Here is a 22,980-nt window from a genome sequence, read left to right as displayed (position 1 = left end):
ACCCTGAGGGCAGAGTCCACATTTCCCAACCTGCCCTCCTGCGCTGTCCCTCGGTGGGGGATGGGCCGCGGGCCAAGGGTGGAATACTCAGAGACAGCGGCATCCTGGAGCCCGGCTGGCGCCTCCTCCCTCCCCAGAGGCCGGGTGGGGCGACCGGCTGGGGCGGGGCGCTATCCTTACACCGCTCCCTCCCCAGCTGGACTGGACTCCTCCCCGGGCCTCCTAGGCCCGGCGGCTTCGCTTCTGGTTTCATTTCTCAAGATCCAACCTCTTTCCTTCTCCCTTCCCCCAGCCCTTTGAATTCCTAGCGCTTTCTCCCTTAATGCCTCAGCTCCGAAGTCACCTTCCCACGGGGGCTTCCAGGACTGCCTGGCTACTGGCAGCTCTCCCCGAGCCTCTCTATTAAATCCCATCCTATTTTGTTTTCTTCAAGTCACTGAACAAGAAGCATCTTAATCATTTATTCATCATCTTCTAGGCCCTAGAATCTAGGGTCTTCTCATCCTACTCAGAATTAAAAAACAAAAGTCCACGGAGTGCTCTGAAGGGTCTGAAAACTTCTCTGACTTCCTCTTGACAGCATACAACCCAGCTACACTGGCGAGTCTGGCCCGCCCACTGCGAGCACACTCCAATTTCTGGGCCTTGGAACTAGCCCTTCCCTTTGGCTGGAACACTCTTCCAACAGCCTTTCTACCCATCTGTAAAGCCAGCAGCCACGGCCAGGGCCATTATCACAGCAGCCACCTGGCCCATGCAGGTTCGCATTGGATTCGGACAGTCGGTAAAGAAACCATGGAGCCAAAAACTGGTGGGCCATAGCCTTTAATCCTAGCTTGCACCCGGCGGGCAAGTAAAAATACACACTGGGCTCCAAAACCCAGTCACACTCAGTGCTCACAAAGCCACTGACTTATCCGAGTTTCCTAGAATCAAAGGTTTCTAGCTCACCAGCCTTATTTTCCTCAGTTCCCCATCTCCTTCCTTATCCCAGATACAAACTCTGTACAAACTGGCATCTCACTCAGCACTCCACCATCTTGGCTGCTTTTCCTGGCCTCCTCCACGTGGCCGCCTTCCGCTGCTGGCTCTACTTTCTCTGCTCTCTCATGCTAATCTCAGGATCCCAGAGTCAAGTCCCGTTCTGCCCCCATTTTATAGTGTAGCTTCACAACCTTTAATCCAATATACAAAATAGGGTAGTCTCTAATACAAAGTCACTTCTCTGAGGCATGATTGGATTGTACCGCCCTACAGCAAAAAGGGTGGGAAAGGCTTAATCCCAAAACCAAGCCCCAGGTTACAACGATCTCCAACACACATTAATATCACCTGGGCGATGGCCTCTTTAACAAAGTGAGCATAATACATTTTATCTGCCCAACACCATCTCATTTTACCAGGTCTCTACTCCATGTCACCTCTTTTCATATTTCTTTACTCTTTCTACCCCCTCTCCTAATCCATAAGAAATGAGACTATGTGAACCTTATCCAGTGCTGTACCCCATCATCTACAACAGTGCTCACCACATAGTAGGTGCTCAAGATACATGTTAATCAAATGACTCCTGTGAGCTCTTTATCAGTGTATAACCCGGAGTGAGCCTCTTGGAGACTCTGAGCTTCCTCCCCCCAGCCCCCACCAAAAAGATACGTTGTGGGGAAAATTGTATCATTTGCCTAGCAGGGTCTTGTATCTACTTTTACACTCTTTTTCATTTTTCTGAAGCTGGAAACAGGGAGAGACAGTCAGACAGACTCCCGCATGCGCCCGACCGGGATCCACCCGGCACGCCCACCATGGGGCGACGCTCTGCCCACCAGGGGGCGATGCTCTGCCCATCCTGGGCGTCGCCATATTGCGACCAGAGCCACTCTAGCGCCTGAGGCAGAGGCCACAGAGCCATCCCCAGCGCCCGGCCATCTTTGCTCCAATGGAGCCTTGGCTGCGGGAGGGGAAGAGAGAGACAGAGAGGAAAGCGCGGCGGAGGGGTGGAGAAGCAAATGGGCGCTTCTCCTATGTACCCTGGCCGGGAATCGAACCCGGGTCCTCCGCACGCTAGGCCGACGCTCTACCGCTGAGCCAACCGGCCAGGGCCTACACTCTTTTTATTATGAAAAATTTCAAGTACATAGATATTTTTAAAAGTATGTATTCGAGGCCCTGGCCGGTTGGCTCAGTGGTAGAGTGTCGGCCTGGCGTGCAGGAGTCCCGGGTTCAATTCCCGGCCAGGGCACACAGGAGAAGCGCCCATCTGCTTCTCCACCCCCTCCCCTCTTTCCTCTCTGTCTCTCTCTTCCCCTCCTGCAGCCAAGGCTCCATTGGAGCAAAGTTGGCCTGGGCGCTGAGGATGGCTCTGTGGCCTCTGCCTCAGGCACTAGAATGGCTCTGATTGCCGCAGAGCAACGCCCCAAGATGGGCAGAGCATCGCCCCCTGGTGGGCATGCTGGGTGGATCCCGGTCGGGTGCATGCGGGAGTCTGTCTGACTGCCTCCCCATTTCCAGCTTCGGAAAAAATAATAATAATAATAAATAAATAAATAAATAAATAAATAAAAGTATAATAAAAGTATGTATACGCTGCCTGACCAGTGGTAGCGCAGTGAATAGAGCCTGGGCCTGAGATGCTGAGGTCCCAGGTTCAAAACTTTGAGATTGCTGGCTTGAGCGTGGGATCATCGACATGACTCCATGGTTGCTGGCTTGAATCCAAGGTCGCTGGCTTGAACCTAAGGTCACTGGCTTGAGCAAGGGGTCATTGACTTGGCTGGAGCCCTCCTACTCCCCAGCAAGGCATGTATGAGAAATGAATCAATGAACAACTAAAGTGCCACAACTATGAATTGAAGCTTCTCATCTCTCTCCCTGTGTTTGTCCCTTTCTGTCCCTCTCTTTAAAAAAAAAAGTTTTTAAAATTTTTTGATGGAACAGCCCAGTTGTGCTATAGATGTCCCACATTCTGTATTTGTCTGATTATGTTTAATTTGTTCTTATTTCCCATAAGCTGAAGTTGGGGTGTATAGACTTGATGAGATTTCATTTATGCAATTTAACAGGGAGACTCTATAGAAAATGTTTGTTTGTTTTTGTTTTTGTTTTTTTTTCAGAGACAGAGAGTCAGAGAGAGGGATAGATAGGGACAGACAGACAGGAATGGAGAGAGATGAGAGGCATCAATCATTAATTTTTTGTTGTGACACCTTAGTTCATTGATTGCTTTCTCATATGTGCCTTGAATGTGGGCCTTCAGCAGACCGGGTAACCCCTTGCTCAAGCCAGTGACCTTGGGCTCAAGCTGGTGAGCTTTGCTCAAACCAGATGAGCCCACGCTCAAGCTGGCGGCCTCAGGGTCTCGAATCTGGGTCCTCCATATCCCAGTCCAATGCTCTATCCACTGCGCCAGGCGGCCACCGCCTGGTCAGGCAGAGAATGTTTTTATTTCTTATGCATCCTATCAGTTAGAACCGGTGTCTGGGTGTCCCAGTGTGGTGGATGCAGAGTTTCATTACCTGATTAGAGTAGTGAGTACCACAGCTTCACATTGTAAAAGGATGTTTCTTCCTTTGCAGTTAGCAATTAACCTGGGCAGTGATGCCTTAGAACAGTGATGGGCAATCTTTTGAGCTTGGTGTGTCAAAATTCACCAAAAAACCGAGCATAACTCAGGTGGTGTATCACTTCTAGAAAAACCACAATTTCGCGATATTTATAGTTTAAATAACAAAAATGTATAATTGTAATATATAACTGTATTTAATAAACCAAAAACTATTTAACTTACTTGCTTAGTGACTTCTTTGTTCATCTGTTAGTCAATTTCTTTTGTTGGTCTTGATATTATTTAACTTGTGTGGGGTGCCGTGAACTAAGATAAGTGAGGGGGAGGGGAATTCTTTAACTAACCTGCCTTTCAGTGACTTTTTTGTTGCTGAATTTCACTGGCTAAATCTTCAATTGAAGGTTGATATTTTGTATACTTCAAGCCCAAGCAAGTGCTACTAACTTCATCTGTCAATCTGTTTCTTTTGTTGGTTTTAATATTATTTAACGCTGAGAATAAGGTCTCACAAAAGTACGTAGAGGGAAAAATTATGAGTAAAGCCATTGCTATATTTTTCAGGGTGCTAAAAGTGTCTGGTAATCGGTTCCAGGCACTCCAAATTTCCTGTTCATAGTGGCACTCCTCTTGATTCTCCAAGCGGCACCTTTCCAGATTCTCAAGCTTTGACCTCAAGTGGACAAACACCTGAGCCCAGAAGCTGTCTTGAAATTCTGCAAGTTGCATCTTATGTAAATTAAGATGACCGCCGCTATTTCTAATGGTGGGAAATGGCACCCATTGCACAGGCCCTCGCCTCTCCCAGCCTCCCCCTCACTTATCTCAGTAATGATGGTCAATTAGAAATCCACGACACCCCAAAACAGTAGATTGGATGATGATTGCTGTGGTTATGTAGTTGCTGGTAATGGCAATTACAGGGCCCCCAGAGATGTGTCCCCCTCGGCATTCCACTGTTCCTTGCTCCGCTGGCCGGAAGTGAGGTCAAAGATCCCCTACCGGCCTAACCGGAAGTCCCAGAACTAGACTGCACCTGGCTGTGCAGAAGCTGAGAATGAAACGTCCTTCTTGGCATGCAGCCCCATAATTCTCTGGTATGCGGCCACGTGTCATCGAAAATGGCTACGCGTGTCAGTGCTGAGAACTGACATCATCATGGCCTTAGAACTTGCCAAGATCCTGTTTCCCCCTAACCTCTCACGCTAAGTTCTGACCATCCATTGATAACAATTGCCTGAATCAACTAGTACAGTTATTTTCTAATTTTTTTTCAATTACTCTTGATGTACAATATATTATTTCAAATGTACAACATAGTGATTAGATATTTATATACCTTACAAAATGATCACCACAATATGTATAGTACCCATCTGACCCCATACATAGTGATTACAGTATTATTGACTATATTCCATATTCTGTACTTCACATCCTGTGACTTATTTTAGAACTGGCATTTCGTACTTCTTAGTCTTCTTTACCTTTTTCACCCATCCCATCCTCCTCCTAGCTGACAACCATCAGTTTGTTCTCTGTATCTATGGGTTGTTTATTTTTTTATTTGTTTTGTTTTGAGATTCCACATATAAATGAAGTTATATGGTATTTGTTTTACTCTTATTTATTTTACTTAGCATGACACCTTCTAGGTGCACTTATGTTATTGCAAATTGCAAAATTTCCTTTCTTTTTTATGGCTGAGAAATATTCCATTGTATATATTGAGACAGCAAAACTCAGATCATTGTAGCTTACCAGATATAAATGATCCAATAACTTGTGCTGGTGTTTCAGATCTTGTAATGCCGAGCATGTTCTGTACTGGTACCAATGTCTAATATAATTTTTTTGTGTGTCTAATATAATTTTATATTCAAAAACACACCTGTTGGCCTGACCTGTGGTGGCGCAGTGGATAAAGTGTCAACCTGGAAACGCTGAGGTTGCCGGTTTAAAACCCTGGGCTTGCCTGGTCAAGGCACATATGGGAGTTGATGCTTCCTCCTCCTCCCCCCACTTCCCCTCTCTATAATGAATAAATAAAATCTTTAAAAAAAAAAAAAAAAACACACACACCTGCTGCCTGACCAGGCGGTGGCGCAGTGGATGGAGCGTTGGACTGGGATGCGGAAGGACCCAGGTTCGAGACCCCGAGCTCGCCAGCTTGGACCCAAGGTCTCTGGCTCGAGCAGAGGGTTACTCGGTCTGCTGAAGGCCTGTTGTCAAGGCACATATGAGATAGCAATCAATGAACAACTAAGGAGTCCCAACGAAAAACTGATGATTGATGCTTCTCATCCCTCTCCGTTCCGGTCTGTCTGTCCCTATCTATCCTTCTCTCTGTAAAAAATAAATAAATTAAAAAACACACACACACACCTGCTATCCAGCAGCAAATATTAATTTAGTCCATATGAACTATTAATCCCTCTTGAGATTGCAATATTTGTACTTCACAGCCAGTGTGTTTAGACTTTGAAGTACCTTAGCTCATTCCTGGACATGTAACATGTTCATAAACCTCTTGATTTCTAGCAACATACAGAAAACACCTGCTATATCTGACATGTTGCAAGCTTTTAAGATAGTCTGAACTTTTAAAAGTTGAGCCATTAGTTGTATCTGATGAATGTAAATTTGCTTCCTAGTTCACTTAGTGTTGAGATCTCAAATTTTCCCTGGCCAGCTATCTCAGTTGGTTAGAGCATCATCCAGTACGCCAAGGTTGTAGGTTTGATCCCTGGCCAGGGCACATACAAGGCACATACAGGGCACATGCGTAAGTAAGTGGAACAAATTGATGTTTTTCTCTCGCTCTTCCTGTCTCTCTCAAATCAATAAAATAATTTTTTAAATAGCTAAAACTCTGAACCTAAATAAATAATAACTCAAAATATTTTATTTTACACCAGAAAGACAAACAATCCAATCCAAAAATGGGCAAAAGAAATGAATAGACACTTCTCCAAGGGGGACATACAGATGACCAATAGACAGATGAAAAATGTTCAACATTACTAATCATTAGAGAAATGCAAATTAAAACCACAATGAGATACCACTTCGCACCAGTTAGAATGGTGCTCATTAATAAAACAACACATGATAGGCGCTGGCAAGGATGTGGAGAAAGGGGAACCCTCCTGCACTGCTGGTGAGAATGCAGACTGGTGCAGCCACTGTGGAAAACAGTATGGAGATTTCTCAAAAAATTAAAAATGGAACTGCCTTTTGACCCAGCCATCCTACTTTTAGGAATATATCCCAAGAACATTCAAAAAAAGAAATGCACCCCCATGTTTACGGCAGTGTTATTCACAATAGAGAAGATCTGGAAACAATCCAAGTGTCTGTCAGGGGACCAGTCGATTAAAAAACTGTGGTACAGGCCCTGGCCGGTTGGCTCAGCAGTAGAGCGTCGGCCTAGCGTGCGGAGGACCCGGGTTCGATTCCCGGCCAGGGCACACAGGAGAAGCGCCCATTTGCTTCTCCACCCCTCCGCCGCGCTTTCCTCTCTGTCTCTCTCTTCCCCTCCCGCAGCCAAGGCTCCATTGGAGCAAAGATGGCCTGGGCGCTGGGGATGGCTCTGTGGCCTCTGCCTCAGGCGCTAGAGTGGCTCTGGTCGCAACATGGCGACGCCCAGGATGGGCAGAGCATCGCCCCCTGGTGGGCAGAGCGTCGCCCCATGGTGGGCGTGCCGGGTGGATCCCGGTCGGGCGCATGCGGGAGTCTGTCTGACTGTCTCTCCCTGTTTCCAGCTTCAGAAAAATGAAAAAAACAAAACAAAAAAAAAAAACAAAAACAAAAAAAACTGTGGTACATATATACAATGGAATACTATGGGGCCATGAAAAAGAAGGAAATATTATCTTTTGCAACAACATGGATGGACCTGGAAACTATTATGTTGAGTGAAATAAGCCAGGCAGAGAAAGAAAAATATCATATGACCTCACTCATTTGAAGAATCCAAGGAACAATGTGAACTGAGAAACGGAATTGAGACAGAGGAGTGATCAAAGGGACCAGAGGAAAAGAGGACAGAGGGAAAGGGGATGATAGGATGGGATAAACCTGAAGGGAAGGGGGGGAGGGCAATGTTGGGAGGGGACAAGGGAGATGTTGAGGGGAATACAGGGGAAGGGGGATGCATTCGGGGCAACACTAGAATCTATGTAAGCACAATAAATTAAATTAAAAAATATTTTATTTTCATGCTAAAGAAAAACAGATAAAAGAAAAAATAAATGACCCAGAGTATATTTTATCATCAAAGCCTGTAAGATCTGACTGTCTTCTGTTTACCTGCCCCTTCCCTTTTGGGAAAATCAGCCTCAATTCACATCTCATAGTTACAGTATTGCCCTACCACCAAAGGTTCACCATTTCAACAATTTGACTTGAGTACTGAAACTACCTAGGAATGAGCCTTCCTTTATTTTATTTATTTTAGAGAGGGGAGGGAGAGAGAGGGAGAGAGAAAAGGGGAGGAGAAACAGGAAGCATCAACTGCCATATGTGCCTTGACAAGGCAAGCCCAGAAATGAACCTTCCTAAAGCTGTGAAACTAATGAGCAAAATGTTGCTCATTAGTGCATCTTTCAGATTGATTTATGGCAAAATGAGAGATTGAAAATGAAAAAGGACTATGTAGTAAATCTGACAAAGTTCAGTGACAGAAAGTAATCTCACAGGGTGTCAGATCACAAACGACTAAGTGTGTTTGTCATGGTGGGTAGTCACACCTGTGCTGTGCAGGAGGTGTGGTACAGAGTTGCAATTACTTGTGGATGGGTTTTGGGGGAAATTTATTATGATTAATAATTAAAAATAAGGCAAAATCAAAAGGGTTTTGAACTTATGTAACCCATAGGAGCATAAAGAAAAAGAATCAACACAATAATAAGCTACACAACATCACCAGATGAAGAAATATCAGCCTGGGCTCTAGAGTAATAGCTAGTTCAAGCAATAGACTAAGAAAAGTAGAATTATGAGTATGTACAACTCTTACCAAACCATGGAGGAACACATCACCAGACCTGGAAGTCTCAGCCTGGGCTCCAATGTCGGCCACCTGTCGGGTGCATTGACGAGGAAGAGTTCTCTAGAGCAGTGGTCCCCAACCCCCGGGCTGAGGACTGGTACCGGTCCGTGGGCCATTTGGTACCAGTCCACAGAGAAAGAATAACTTACATTATTTCCATTTTATTTATATTAAGTCTGAACGATGTTTTATTTTTTTAAAATGACCAGATTCCCTCTGTTACATCCATCTAAGACTCACTCCAGCCTGACCGGGAGGTGGCGCAGTGGATAGAGCGTCGGACTGGGATGCCGAGAACCCAGGTTCGATACCCTGAGATCGCCAGTTTGAGCGCGGGCTCATCTGGTTTGAGCAAAGCTCACCAGCTTGGACCTAAGGTCGCTAGCTCGAGCAAGGGGTTACTTGGTCTGCTGAAGGCCCATGGTCAAGGCACATATGAGAAAGCAATCAATGAACAACTAAGGTGTCACAACGAAAAACTGATGATTGATGCTTCTTATCTCTCTCTGTTCCAGTCTGTCTGTCCCTATCTATCCCTCTCTCTGTCTCTGTAAAAAAACAACAACAAACAAACAAAAAAAAAACACTCACTCTTGACCCTTGTCTCAGTCACATGATACATTTATCCGTCTCATCCTAAAGGCCTGTCGTGAAAATATTTTCTGACATTAAACTGGTCCGTGGCCCAAAAAAGGTTGGGGACCACTGCTCTAGAGCTTCAGGGACAGTCTGAGAGTCTACCTATATTTATAGGAAAATTTTGGTTGGAGGTTATTACACAAGTGCCCTTCATGCACAACCTCTAGGAGCAAAGAAAGGTCACAACATTCTGAAATAATTAACCTAGGCTGGCAATCAAGTGGTAAGACCATCCTCCCTGGCTTTGGGGAAACCTGTCTTAAGACCATTCTCCCTGGTGAAACTGCAGCAGGACATCTTATCCAATCTTTTTTTTTTTTTTTTTTTTTTTTTTTTTTTTTTACAGAGACAGAGTCAGAGAGAGGGATAGATAGGAACAGACAGACAGGAACAGAGAGAGATGAGAAACATCAGTCATTAGTTTTTCATTGCGTGTTGCAACACCTTAGTTGTTCATTGATTGCTTTCTCATATGTGCCTTGACCACGGGCCTTCAGCAGACCGAGTAACCCCTTGCTGGAGCCAGCGACTTTGGGTTCAAGCTGGTGGGCTTTTTTTTTTTTTTTTTTCTCAAACCAGATGAGCCCGCGCTCAAGCTGGCGACCTCGGGGTCTCGAACCTGGGTCCTCTGCATCCCAGTCTGACGCTCTATCCACTGCGCCATCGCCTGGGCAGGCTTATCCAATCTTGAGTAAATGACTCAGTTATTTCTGTAGCCATTTTTTGTGACCCTTTTTGTTTATGTTCAGTTGAATTCAAATTTATATATACTGTTCCTCCATAACACCCCAGGACTATAAAAGGTTTATCTTTGCCTTGAGCAAGCCCTATCCATTGACCTGTGCATTTAGGTTAATGCACCTTTGAAATGCGTCTTACCTGGACCCCACTGGAAGTGTAACCACCCTCAAGAAAGCACATTATTAACAACCTTGTAATCCAATTCTACCTTGCTTTCTCCCTCCTTAAATCCAAATGTATAATAGGATCTGCAAATAGCTCTGGCTGGGTAGCTCAGTTGGTTGGAGTGTCGTCCTGATATTCCAGAGTTGGAGGTTTGATCCCCAGTCAGGACACATACAAGAATCAATCAATGAATGCACAAATAAGTGGAACAAGTCGATGTTTCTCTTTCTCCTTCTCTCTCTTTGAAAAAAAGAAAATAAATTTAACAAACAATTATTTTTGGCTCTGGCTGGCTGGTTCAATGTATAAAGCATCTGCCCGGCCTGAGGATGTTCTGGGTTCAATGCCCAGTCAGGACACACATGAGGAGCCACCATCTGCTTCTCTTCTCCCCAGAGGCGGTTTTAACAGCAGGTGCACCAGGCACGCACCCTGGGCCCCAACTTCTGAAGGACCCTGCAAAAGCTTTTACACTTTTTTTTAATGACACCAAGTTTGGTTTCATATGTTAAGGTGACCAATCAGTCTGGCCTGTGGTGGCCCAGTGGATAAAGCGTTGACCTTGAATGCTGAGGTCGCTGGTTTGAAACCCTGGGTTTGCCTGGTTGGGACACATATGGGAGTTGATGCTTCCTGCTCTTCCCCACTCTTTCTCTCTCTAAAAATGAATAAATTTTTAAAAAAGGCAACAAATCATCTTCCTTTAGAGAGGACAGTCCTTCTTTTGTAAGTTCCATTCTCCCTCAAAAAGTGTCCTCCTGCTTGACCAAGCGGTGGTGCAGTGGATAGAGCATTGGACTGGGATGTGGAAGGACCCAGGTTCGAGACCCTGAGGTTGCCAGCTTGAGCACGGGCTCATCTGGCTTGAGCAAAAGCTCACCAGCTTGGACCCAGGGTCGCTGGCTCCAGCAAGGGGTTACTCAGTCTGCTGAAGGCCCACGGTCAAGGCACATATGAGAAAACAATCAATGAACAACTAAGAAGTTGCAACGTGCAACGAAAAACTAATGATTGATGCTTCTCATCTGTCTCCATTCCTGTCTGTCTGTCCCTGTCTATCCCTCTGACTCTCTCTCTGTCTCTGTAAAGAAAAAAAAAGTGTCCTCCTACATGTCCTCCTTTTTGATATTGGAAGACTAATCTGTAAATGTCCATATTTAATCAATGCAGAGTTGATCCATTGTGTGTGATGTGACATATTTGTATCTAAATGAGTACTTTTTTCTTACAATTATTAAAAATTAATAGGCATGTAAGCATAATTACAATATAAAATATTAAAAATGTTTTTATGCATTTATCATATTATAGTGCACTATTGTTGCAGTGAATAAAATGTTGCTTTTATTTATGATAGTTTTCTTCAATTTATTTTTGTCCTTTTCATTGTAAAAAAGTTGGTCACCTTATATATGTGCAATTTTAACATTAATAGTACATATTTTTTTATTTAAAAATATGGTTACAATGTATTTTTATTTTCCCTGTCTCTCTCTTTTTTTTTTTTTTTTTTTTGTATTTTTCTGAAGCTGGAAACAGGGAGAGACAGTCAGACAGACTCCCGCATGCGCCCGACCGGGATCCACCCGGCACGCCCGCCAGGGGCGAAGCTCTGCCCACCAGGGGGCGATGCTTTGCCCAGCCTGGGCATCGCTATGTTGCGACCAGAGCCACTCTAGCGCCTGAGGCAGAGGCCACAGAGCCATCCCCAGCGCCCGGGCCATCTTTGCTCCAACGGAGCCTTAGCTGCGGGAGGGGAAGAGAGAGACAGAGAGAAAGGAGGGGGGGGTGGAGAAGCAGATGGGCACCTCTCCTGTGTGCCCTGGCCAGGAATCAAACCCGGGACTTCTGCACGCCAGGCCGACTCTCTACCACTGAGCCAACCGGCCAGGGCCCTGTCTCTTTTTTTAAGGGGCCCAATATTTTCTTCTGTGTCTGGGCCTCAACTGACCTTAATCCGCCTCTGCTTCTTCCCCCTCTTCCCCTTCTCTCTCTCTTACCCTCTTGCACCCAGTGGCTCAGTTGGTTTGAGCATTGGCCCTGGGCACTGAGGATAGCTTGATTGATTTGAGCATCTGCCCCAGAGAGGGGTTGCAAGGTGGATCCTGGTCAGGGTGCATGTGAGAGTCTGTCTTGCTATCTACCCTTCTCTCACTTAAATATAAATAAATTATTTAATTTTTATTTTTTTTTTTGTAGTTAGAGAAATAGAGAGAGGGAGAGATAGGGACAGACAGGCAGGAAGAGAGATGAGAAGCATCAATTCTTTGTCGTGGCACCTTAGTTGCTCATTGATTGCTTTCTCATACGTACCTTGATGGGGGTGGGGGTAGGGGGGCTCCAGTTGAGCCAGTGACCCCTGGCTCAAGCCAGCAACCTTGGCTCAAGCCAGTACCCCTATGCTCAAGCTGGTGAACCCGTGCTCAAGTCAGCAACTTCAGGACTTCAAACATGGGTCCTCAGTATCCGAGGCCAATGCTCTATCCCAGGGGTCGGGAACCTTTTTGACTGAGAGAGCCATGAACGCCACATATTTAAAAATGTAATTCCATGAGAGCCGTACAACGACCCGTGTACCTTACGCATTATACAATAAAAATTTGGTGTTGTCCCGGAGGATAGCTGTGATTGGCTTCAGCTACCCGCAACCATGAACATGAATGGTGGGAAATGAATGGATTGTAATACATGAGAATGTTTTATATTTTTAACGTTATTATTTATTTTTATTAAAGATTTGTCTGTGAGCCAGATGCAGCCATCAAAAGAGCAGCATCTGGCTTGTGAGCCATAGGTTCCCAACCCCTGCTCTATCCACTGCACTACCACCTGGTCAGGAAAATACTATTATTTTTAAAGGAATTGAAAATTGTCATTTCCTGAAGCATTTGAGTACTGTATATGCTTCCTGGAATATGTCCTCAGTTTGGCTCAAATAAACTCTTTTGTTGTTGTTGTTTACAGAGACACAGAGAGAGAGGGGGGGGGGATAGATAGGGACAGACAGACAGGAATGGAGAGAGAGGAGAAGCATCAATCATTAGTTTTTTGTTGAGCATTGCGACACTTTAGTTGTTCATTGATTGCTTTCTCATATGTGCCTTGACCGTGGGCCTTCAGCAGACCGAGTAACCCCTTGCTCAAGCCAGCGACCTTGAGTCCAAGCTGGTGAGCTTTTTTTTTTTTTTTTTTTTTTTGCTCAAGCCAGATGAGCCCCGCGCTCAAGCTGGCGACCTCGAGGTCTTGAACCTTGGTCCTCCACATCCCAGTCTGACGCTCTATCCACTGCGCCACCATCTGGTCAGGGCTCAAATAAACTCTTAATAAAATTTCTCTACAGGTTTGGACATTTTTATGCCAACAATATGTACCACAATCCTCTTTATCCACTTGTCTCTCAATGGACACATAGATTGCTTCCATATCTTGGCAATTGTAAAAAATGTTGCATAGTATAATTAGCATATTTGAGAGCTTACTTTAGCCAGTAACATTATTCACAACTAACAGTTCTTCCCACAGCTCCAGTAGAGTTAACAAATGAGCTACTTGAAGAAGGTAAGTGCCATTGTCAGTTTACCTGACAAGTATTAAACTCCTGTCTACCTAGAGGCCACTTCGAGTGCCCCCACTTGCACTAAGCGTTCATGCTATAACCACAACAGCTATTACTAATAAAAGGATGGATAGATAGCCTGACCAGGCGGTGGCGCAGTGGATAGAGCGTCGGACTGGGATGCAGAGGACCCAGGTTCGAGACCCCGAGCTCACCAGCTTGAGCGCGGGCTCATCTGGTTTGAGCAAAAGCTCACCAACTTGAACCAGGTCGCTGGCTCCAGCAAGGGGCTACTCGGTCTGCTGAAGGCCCGCGGTCAAGGCACGTGTGGGAAGGCAATCAATGAACAACTAAGGTGTAGCAATGCGCAATGAAAAACTAATGACTGATGCTTCTCATCTCTCTCCGTTCCTGTCTGTCTGTCCCTGTCTATCCCTCTCTCTGACTCACTCTCTGTCTCTGTAAAAAATTTTAAAATAAATAAATAAAAGGATGGATAGATAAAATGGCTACTCAGCTACCATCTTTCTTAAGAACAATGCAGGCCTGAAGTAGGAAGAAGGACTTGCCTACTCAGTAATCCAGCTCATACCTCCCTTGTAGCTGGATGCTAATAAAGGACAATTGGATTAGGGTGCAGACAATTTTGAGGAACAGTGGTGTTACTTCCAACCACAAGCAGCAGTTATCTTGCAGCTACATTTTCCCAAGGCCCTTTGAGGAATCCATATAACCCCTGCCCCATACCTCCCTCAGAGCTGACATGGCTTGGTCTGTCTCAGCTCGCCTGCACCCAGGCATTTTAAAATAAATTTTCCTTTTGGAACACACTAGCCTCGTGTTTTTGGTTCAACCCATGGTTTCTGCCTTTCAAGAACATGTTGTGTACTACTCTGAGCACTTTGCACAAATTGTTTAATCCTCAAAACAACCCTTTGCCCAATGCTATTTCTCTCTCTCTCTTTTTTTAATTTACAGAGACAGAGTGAGAGTCAGAGAGAGGGATAGACCGGGACAGACAGACAGGATGGAGAGAGATGAGAAGCATCAGTTATCAGTTTTTCGTTGCGACACCTTAGTTGTTCATTGATTGCTTTCTCATATGTGCCTTGACCGTGGGGCTACAGCAGACCAAGTAACCTCTTACTCGAGCCAGCGACCTTGAGTCCAAGCTGGTGAGCTTTGCTCAAACCAGATGAATCCCTGCTCAAACTGGCGACCTCGGAGTCTCGAACCTGGGCCCTCCTCATCTCAGTCCGACGCTCTATCCACTGCGCCACCGCCTGGTCAGGCTATTTCCCTCTTTTTAACAAAGATGTGAAACCAAGTCTCTAAGGAATTAAATCCCTTGCCCAAGGTCACAGAGCTTACTTAGCGACTGGAGCGCATAGTATGTGACTCCAGTAGCATCCTCTCTTTTCCCCCCACTCCTGCTTTTTGAGTTCCACTATCAGCATTTGCAGAGTCTGGTATAGTGCTCTTATGGATACAATCTTATTTTAATTTTCCTAATCCAAGAGTTAAACAAAAAGATCCCTATTTATCATACTTTATGTGGCTTAGACGGTTAAGCATTTTTCCAAGGTCACACATCCAGTGGTGAGTCAGAACTTGAACCCAGGCCTAGCTGCCATAGAGTGTAGATCCCCTGTTGTTCTGGGTGCATAAGAAACTCAATTTCTGGGTTATAGGTGCATGAATAGGTGTCAGGGACCCGCACCCTGGAACGCAAAAATACCCTCCCTGCCACTGCCAGGGAAAGTAGGCAACCAGCCTTCTCCCCTTCCTTCATGCTGCAGCCAGGGCAGGCGTCCCGAAGCTATTCTCTCCTCCCTTCGAACCTGCCAACAGACCCGCCCATCACTGTCCAGGGCCAATCCCTTGGTGGAGGGCGGGTCTGCCACGGGAGTGGGCGGTAGCTAAGAGGAGTCAGGAGCCCGGAGTCGTGCACTGTAGTCAGAACTGCTCCTCGCAACCCAGGCGCCGGTTGCTGGAGAGAGCGCGAGAGATGCTGCCGCCGCCGCTGCTTCCTGATTGGCTGCAGACGACTCCCTTTTCGTTCTGATTGGCAGCCGGTGAGCTGGGTATGTAAATGAAGGGAAGGGGCCTAAGTAGGGGTACGGGTGGCGGGGTCGTTTGACAGGTTCGATCCCCTGGTCCGGCAGGTGTGCGCCGGGACCTCACGGGATCAAGACGTGCCGTCCTCTCACTGCCACTCGCTTCGGCGGGGCCGGGTGAATCACGCTGCAGCCCAAGAAGGGGGCGGAGGCGTCGGCTCCATGGCTCCGGCTGCGTGACTCACCCGCCCCCGCCGCCGCCGCCGCCGCTTCGGGAGGAGCCGCCTCCACTGCCTTCCGGTAGCGAGCGGAGGCCGAGGCGGCAGAACAGCCCGTCCGGGACCTCGGCCTGCACGGCCACCGGCGGCAGGCGGGAACGACAGCCTGGAACGCGGGGCGGTGTGATGGGTCCCGGGTCCCGAGGTGCCGGAATCCCCAGGGGAAGGCCTACCTGGCGCCGCTAGGGGTCGCGGGGACTGGGGGGCGGAGTCAGGGTAGGGGGCCGAATTCCTGCGATTTTGGACTCCCGAGTCTACAGGGAAGGGGTGAAGACCCACTGAGTGAAGTGTGAAAAGTTAGGGTCCTGCTGGGCAAGGGCTCTGGGACTGGACCCTGCCGGCTGCCTGGCTGCAAAAAGCGGCTTGGGCTAGAGGTCCAGAACTCCAGGGAACCCCCACTCCGGGGAAACTAGGGGTCCTCATTCTGCTCTCAGTGACCCCCATGCCCATTAGGACTTCCTGGCAAGCTCTATCTAATCTGCCTCCCAAATAAATCCTGGATCGACCAATTTCCTTCCATGTCCATTACCACCTTCTACTCCAAGCCACCATCATCGCCCGCCCTAAAGAGTGCAGTAACCTCCGAAGGAATCTCTTCTCCCCTTTTTTCGCACCCCCATTTCCTCGAAGTAACCAAGGAGGAGCTTCTGGAAACCTAATCAATTCACACCACCGCTCAAAATCTCTCAGTGACTTCCCACCACACTCAATAAAATCCAAACTTGCCACTGCTTACTCTCTACCTCCACCCTGGCCCTTGTCACTTTTGTGTGCTGACCGCACTGGTCTTTTTTTTTTTTTTTTTTTTTTTTTTTTTTTTAGTATAATTGACACACACTGGTCTTTTTTTCAGTTCAAGCTCATCCTGTCCACGTCGGGTCGTTCTTTGGTTTTGCTATTCTCTCTTCTGGATTGCTTTCCCCCGGTTTTCTTTTTCTTTTCTTTCTTTCTTTCTTTCTTTCTTTCTTTCTTTCTTTCTTTCTTTCTTTCTCTTTCTTTTTTTTTCTTTTTTTTTTTTTTTACGTTTTTAACAGCTTTATTGAGATAGATTACATTTCTTTTTTTGTATACCAAAAGGCTTTTTTTACACTTTTAATTTATTGTGTTGACATGGTTTCAAGTGTCCCACTCTGTATAACACCCTCAAACCCCCTCTTGTTGCCCCCCATGCCCTATGCAAAGTCTCTCCTCCTGGTTTTCTTCCTTGGTTGACTTCTCATGCTGGAGGGCTCAGATGTCACCTCCTCAGAGTGAGCCTGCCCCAACCACTCCCCAGGACCTTTTAGTATCTTCCTAACACCATCTGTACATTTCCTGTATTTGTTAGTTTACTGTCTGATGCGTGGTCAATCAATGTTAGGTTATGTGAAACAGCTGCTTTTGTAGGTTAAAAAAAGGATTATTTAATATTTCATATGGTTTGTTTGAATAAAAGAATTATAATAGTTAATAATAGTACTTTAAAAAGTAATTGCTATGGATTAGGCACTGTTGTAGTGGCCTTTTTTTTTTTTTTTTTACATTATCTAATATATTTCTCAAACAACTTTAGGAAGTATATACTATTATCTTTCTTTTTTTTTTTTTTCTTTTTGACAGAGACAGAGAGAGGGATAGACAAGGACAAACTGACAAGAAGGGAGAGAGATGAGAATCATCAATTCCTTGTTGCAGCATTTTAGTTGTTCATTGACTGTTTTCTCATTTGTGCCTTGACCAAGGGGCTACAACAGACCAAGTAACCCCTTGCTCAAGCCAGTGACCTTGGGCTCAAGCTGGTGAGCTTTGCTCAAACCGGATGAACCCACGCTCAAGTTGGCGACCTCAGGGTCTCAAACCTGGGTCCTCCGCATCACAGTCCGATACTCTATCCACTGTGCCACCGCCTGGTCAGGCTATACTATTATCTTTCATATCTTAAAGATTCCGTAAGAAAACTAGGCTCAGAGATGTTAAGTGACTTGCACAAGATCACAGAGACAGCAGGTAGCAGAACCAGGGTTTGAACTTAACATTGGCTTTCCATAACTCAGTGACTCCTCCCTCCCCACAGATGATGCTGAGCAAGGGCCTGAAGCGCAAGCGGGAGAAGGAGGAGGAGAAGGAAGCCCTGGAAGTGAATGCCTGGTGGCTGGATTCTGGCCACCCTGCAGTGGCACAGGCACCCCCAGCTGTGGCCTCCAGTTCCCTCTTTGACCTTTCAGTGCTCAAGCTTCACCACAGCCTGCGGCAGAGTGAGCCAGACCTACGGCACCTGGTACTGGTAGTGAACACACTGCGGCGCATCCAGGCATCCATGACACCCACAGCTGCCCTGCCATCTGTGCCCAGCCCACCGGCAGACCCTAGTGTGGCTGACAACCTGCTGGCCAGCTCAGATGCTGCCCTCTCAGCCTCCATGGCCAGTCTCCTGGAGGACCTCAGCCATATTGAGGGCTTGAGCCAGGCCTCCCAGCCCCTGGTGGATGAGGGACCACCAGGCTGCCCTGTGGGGGGAGCCCCACCCAGCCTGGGTGCCTTGGACTTGTTGGGACCAGCCACTGGCTGTCTGCTGGACGATGGGCTCGAGGGCCTGTTTGAGGACATTGACACTTCCATGTACGACATCGACACTTCCATGTACGACAGTGAACTTTGGGCACCAACCTCAGAGGGACTCAAACCTGGCCCTGAAGATGGGTCGGGCAAGGAGGAGGCTCCAGAGCTAGATGAGGCTCCAGAGCTAGATGAGGCTGAGCTGGACTACCTCATGGATGTTCTGGTGGGCACACAGGCACTAGAGCGGCCACCAGGGCCGGGGCACTGACCTCAGGGGTGGGAGGGCTGTCTAGGGACTAAACCGAGAGTTGGTGGCCGAACCAACTCTCCTTGGAAAGACACAGCTGGCTCCCTTAGAGCAGAGATAGGGGCTTTGGAGAGACAGAATCAGTCCTGGGCAGCTTCACCTCCATTCCCTTGTCTCAGGCTGATAGGGGAGTCTGGGATCGGCTCTCATGATGGAATGACAGGGCCTGGTGGCTAGAATGTGACTGGATCAGGCCTAGTGCTAGACTGACTCCCCTGAGGTCATAGTCTGGGATATGGCTCTCCCTCATGTGGAAAGAGCCCCCAACCAGTTTTTTGAAATTAAAACTCAGTCCTGGAAAATCTCAAGTCTGTATGCTTTGTCTCTGGGCTAAGGTGAAGGTGAGATAATAACTTCTAACATTTATTGACCATGGACTGTGTACCTGGCGCAGCACTTAACATACGTTAACTTATTTAATCCTCATAACAAGATGTGCATTTTTATTATCCCCATTTTACAATTGAGGAAACTAAGACTTCAGGAAGTCATCACTTGAGGAGGTGGGTTTCAAACCATGAGCTTTACTGTTTTATTGGTCTGAGAAGCAGACCAATTAGGTCTAGTAACTGGCCCTCTAGAAAACTCCCTGGAGTTTTATTAAAAAAAATTAATTTATTGATTTTTTAGAGAGGAGAGAAAAAGAGGGTGGGAGAAGCTGGAAGCATCAACTCGTAGTAGATGCTTCCTGCATGTGCCTTGACTGGGGCAAGACCTGGGCTTTGAACCCGCAACCTCAGTGTTCCAAGTCAACACTTTATCCACGGCAGCGCTACCCCAGGTTAGGCTAAAACTCCCTAGAGTTTTAACATTGTTTTTCCATATTCAGGAACCCCTTCCTCGGTCAGGTTTCCCTGGTGTTCCTGTACAGGAGTCTCAGGCCACTTTTTATTTTATTTTTTTTTAAGATTTCATGTATTGATTCTTTAGAGAGAGGAGAAAGAGAAAGGGGTGGGGGAAGGCCAGAGAAAGCTGGGATTTTGGATGCGCAACCTCAGTATTCCAGGTAGACACTTTACTCCCTGCACCAACACAGATCAGGCAAGGAAGGCCACTTTTTTTTTTTTTTTTTTTAAGATTTTATTTATTCATTATAGAGAGGGGAGAGAGAGAGAGAGAGAGAGAAGGGGGGAGGAGCAGAAAGCATCAACTCCCATATGTGCCTTGACCAGGCAAGCCCAGGGTTTTGAACCGGCAACTTCAGTGTGTCCAGGTTGACACTTTATCCACTGCGCCACCACAGGTCAGGCGGAAGGCCACTTTTTAATAATGAAATCTAGTCCTTACTTGTGTGTCTTGGAGGGCGGGGGGGGGGGCAAAATGGAACTTTCAGAAGGAGCCAGCAATAAAAGTGCAAAGCTGGAGGCTGGGTGGAGCCTCTCCAAGGAGCACTGAGAGGCACCTCTCCCGAAAAATGGTGACAGAAAGGGAGACTCCAGCGACTTCTAAAAATAAAATTCTAAGTCTCAAATCTCAATTTTGGCAGGGAACAGGCAGCTAGGAAGCTGACTGGAAAATAAAGCCACTAGGTTTGGTGGCTTGACTGAACAGGCAGGAGGTCCTGTTTTCCTTCTAGAAGAAACCCAGGCCCCAGTGAGCTGAGGCCACCTGCCTGACTGCCTGTGTGACAGGGCTGGCTGGCCCGAGCGCTGGGTGTCTGAGCCGCCCCCGCGGTCCAGCCGCATTCCTGGCCGGGCTGGGAGGGGCCGTACACTCAGAAGCCTGGCACGGGACCCAGGCGGCGTCCTTCCTGGCGGCCTTAGGGGCAGGGCAGCGCCCGGGGTGCGGGCGGGGCCGGGGTGGAGGGGGTGGGGGAGGAGCGCAGGGCCGGACGGAGAACTACGGACTGCCTGAGCCTCGGACCCGGCACCATCAGCAGAGGGACGCTAGGATCTTTGGGCACCTGCGCCTCTCCTCTGGCTAGTAGCTTCAGGGAGGCTGAAGCTGGGAGGGAACTGGGGGAGGTGGGCAGCTTCAGGCCGAACCCTTGGGCGGGGAAGGGGCGGGCAGAGTGGAGTTTCCTGGAGGAGCGGAGGAAGGCGTGCCCTTTTCTGGAAGTGGATGAGGCGGCCGGAGAGGGTAGTGGAAATGACCTAAAGGGAGCTTGTGCCCTCCCTGGCTGAAGGTCTTGGGTGCCTGACTCCAACCCCTGGGCAACCGGACTCAGACTCAGTATTGACCCAGACCTAGTCTTTGGGCCTTTAGGCAGAGCTCAGCAATGCCCCCTGGTGCCCAGTCTGGGGGGTTCTGTGATGCCGCTGCCTTAGGTTTTCTGGAGATCTGTTCACGGTGGTTCAGGAGTACCCCAGTGTGGGGTCAGGAATGCCCTCTGTTTGTCTATCTATCTATCCATCCATTCATTTATTTTTCTTTTCCAAGAGAGAGGATGGGAGATGGAGAGATAGACTCCTGCATGCACGCCTACCAGGATCCACCCAGCAACCCCCGTCTGGGGCAAATGCTCTCTGCCTATCTGGGGCCGCTCCTGGGCTACTTTTAGCGCCTGAGACCAGGCTCCACGGAACTCTCCTCAGCGCCTGGGGCTGATGTGCTGGAACCAACAGAGCCATGGTTGCAGGTGGGGAAGAGAGCGGGGGGGGGGGGGGGTGGAGAAGCAGATGATTGCTTCTCTTGTGGGACCTGACTGGGAATCGAATCTGGAACATCCAAACACCAAGCAGATGCTCTACCGCTGGGCAAACTGGCCAGGGCTAGCAATGCTCTGCTTAAAAAATCTTGGGGGCCTGTTCCTGATGTCTCCTGATGCCAAATTGGAGGATAATTTGTGATACCTACTGATGCAGACACCCAGTCCATCTGTCAATGCTTCTCCATCTGCTCCCGTGCCTGCTTGGCAAGTCATGCCCCTCTCTCCCCAGAGCCTCTGGCTACAGTTGCAGAGGTTGTGCACTGCATATAGGCTCCATATTGAAAAGACTACCACAAATGTCTTGGGCACCATACATTTACATATTTATTGTAACAATTTCCTAGCAGATGGCGGTCAAGTACCTTGGGGAAGGGGCATGTCTTTCAAATAAAAACACCATATGGGCTAGATCAGCTCTGGTTTCATTCTTCTGGTGCCCTCAGGTTTATGAACAGCTGGTGCCTGAGGAGCTACCTCAATCTTCCCATATCTGATCTCCAGATTATTATACAGGTTCTCTGGCTCTGGTGTGCCCCTCCACCCTCAGGCTCAATCAGGAGGCCACAGTACCTCAGCCAGCAGATTCCAGGGCCCACACCATTCCTCGCTAAGCTGCCAGCCCTGGCACTGCTGCTGCCTTTCACAGAGCCTCTGTGTGTTCCCACCACACACTCTCCAGGGCATTCACAGGGTCCCCCATCATACACTTATTTCCTACCCTTGATCTTCTCCCTCTCCCCCTCTTATTTCCTTCTCTCATCCAGCAAAGATTTATGAGTATCTACTATGTGCCTGGCCTTACCTAAAAAGAAAATCTAACCACATCCCCCCTTGTCCAGGTCCTCAGAATTTATCCCTGTCTTCAGGAATTTGAACCCTGCCCTTTCCGAGGCTCACCTTCCACCCCTGTCCAATTCACCCATTCAATGAATATTTACTAAGCAGTCCTGGCACAGAAATCTAGTGATGTTTAGTCAATGATTATTGATGCAATAAGCTGTAGAACAGTGGTTGTGTTGAGAGCCAGACCACCTGTGTTTTGCCATTCTGTGGCTGTGTGACCCTAGGCAAAGTATTTAACTTCTCTGGGCCTCAGGATCCTCATCTATAAGTTGGAACAGTAACAGTACCCACTTCAAAGGGCTGTTGTTCTGAAGGAAGAGTGTTCTAGAAAAAGGGAACAACATGCACAAGTGTTAGGAGGTGAGGTATCCTAACCCCTTTTCAGGGGCCTGTATGCTGCTGGGTTTGACTGGAATGAGGGGGAAAGTGGTAAGGTCAGTGATGGAGCTGGAGGGGTGAACAGGGATCAGATCACATAAGGCAGCGGATGAGGGGCTTCACTCTGAAGGCACTAGGGTGAAGGGGTCTAGAAGTAAAGGGATCTCTCTGGCTGCATGTGGATGTGGTGGTGAGATGAGACTAGAGGCCAGGAGC

General features: G+C 47.5%; 1 protein-coding gene across 2 annotated transcripts; it reads left to right on the top strand.

Annotated features, from left to right (window-relative positions):
- Positions 1-15,664: 15,664 nt before the first annotated feature.
- SERTAD1 (SERTA domain containing 1) lies at positions 15,665-19,201 on the top strand. Of its 2 annotated transcripts, none has more exons than XM_066348554.1 (2): positions 15,665-15,797; positions 18,102-19,201. In XM_066348554.1, exon 2 carries the CDS (start codon positions 18,102-18,104, stop codon positions 18,852-18,854), a length of 753 nt encoding a protein of 250 aa, XP_066204651.1. In that variant the 5' UTR covers positions 15,665-15,797; the 3' UTR covers positions 18,855-19,201. The 2 variants fall into 2 exon arrangements, with proteins under 2 accessions (XP_066204651.1, XP_066204652.1); XM_066348555.1 differs by lacking the exon at positions 15,665-15,797 and adding an exon at positions 15,920-16,193.
- Positions 19,202-22,980: the final 3,779 nt, after the last annotated feature.

This window comes from Saccopteryx leptura, chromosome 9, assembly GCF_036850995.1.
Source record: "Saccopteryx leptura isolate mSacLep1 chromosome 9, mSacLep1_pri_phased_curated, whole genome shotgun sequence".
In the NCBI taxonomy this organism is placed as follows: domain Eukaryota; kingdom Metazoa; phylum Chordata; class Mammalia; order Chiroptera; family Emballonuridae; genus Saccopteryx; species Saccopteryx leptura.
This window is presented reverse-complemented; position numbering and strand designations above follow the sequence as displayed.

Coding starts and splice junctions, on each gene's coding strand:
- SERTAD1 (XM_066348554.1), top strand. CDS start 18,102: ATGATGCTGAGCAAGGGCCTGAAGCGCAAGCGGGAGAAGGAGGAGGAG.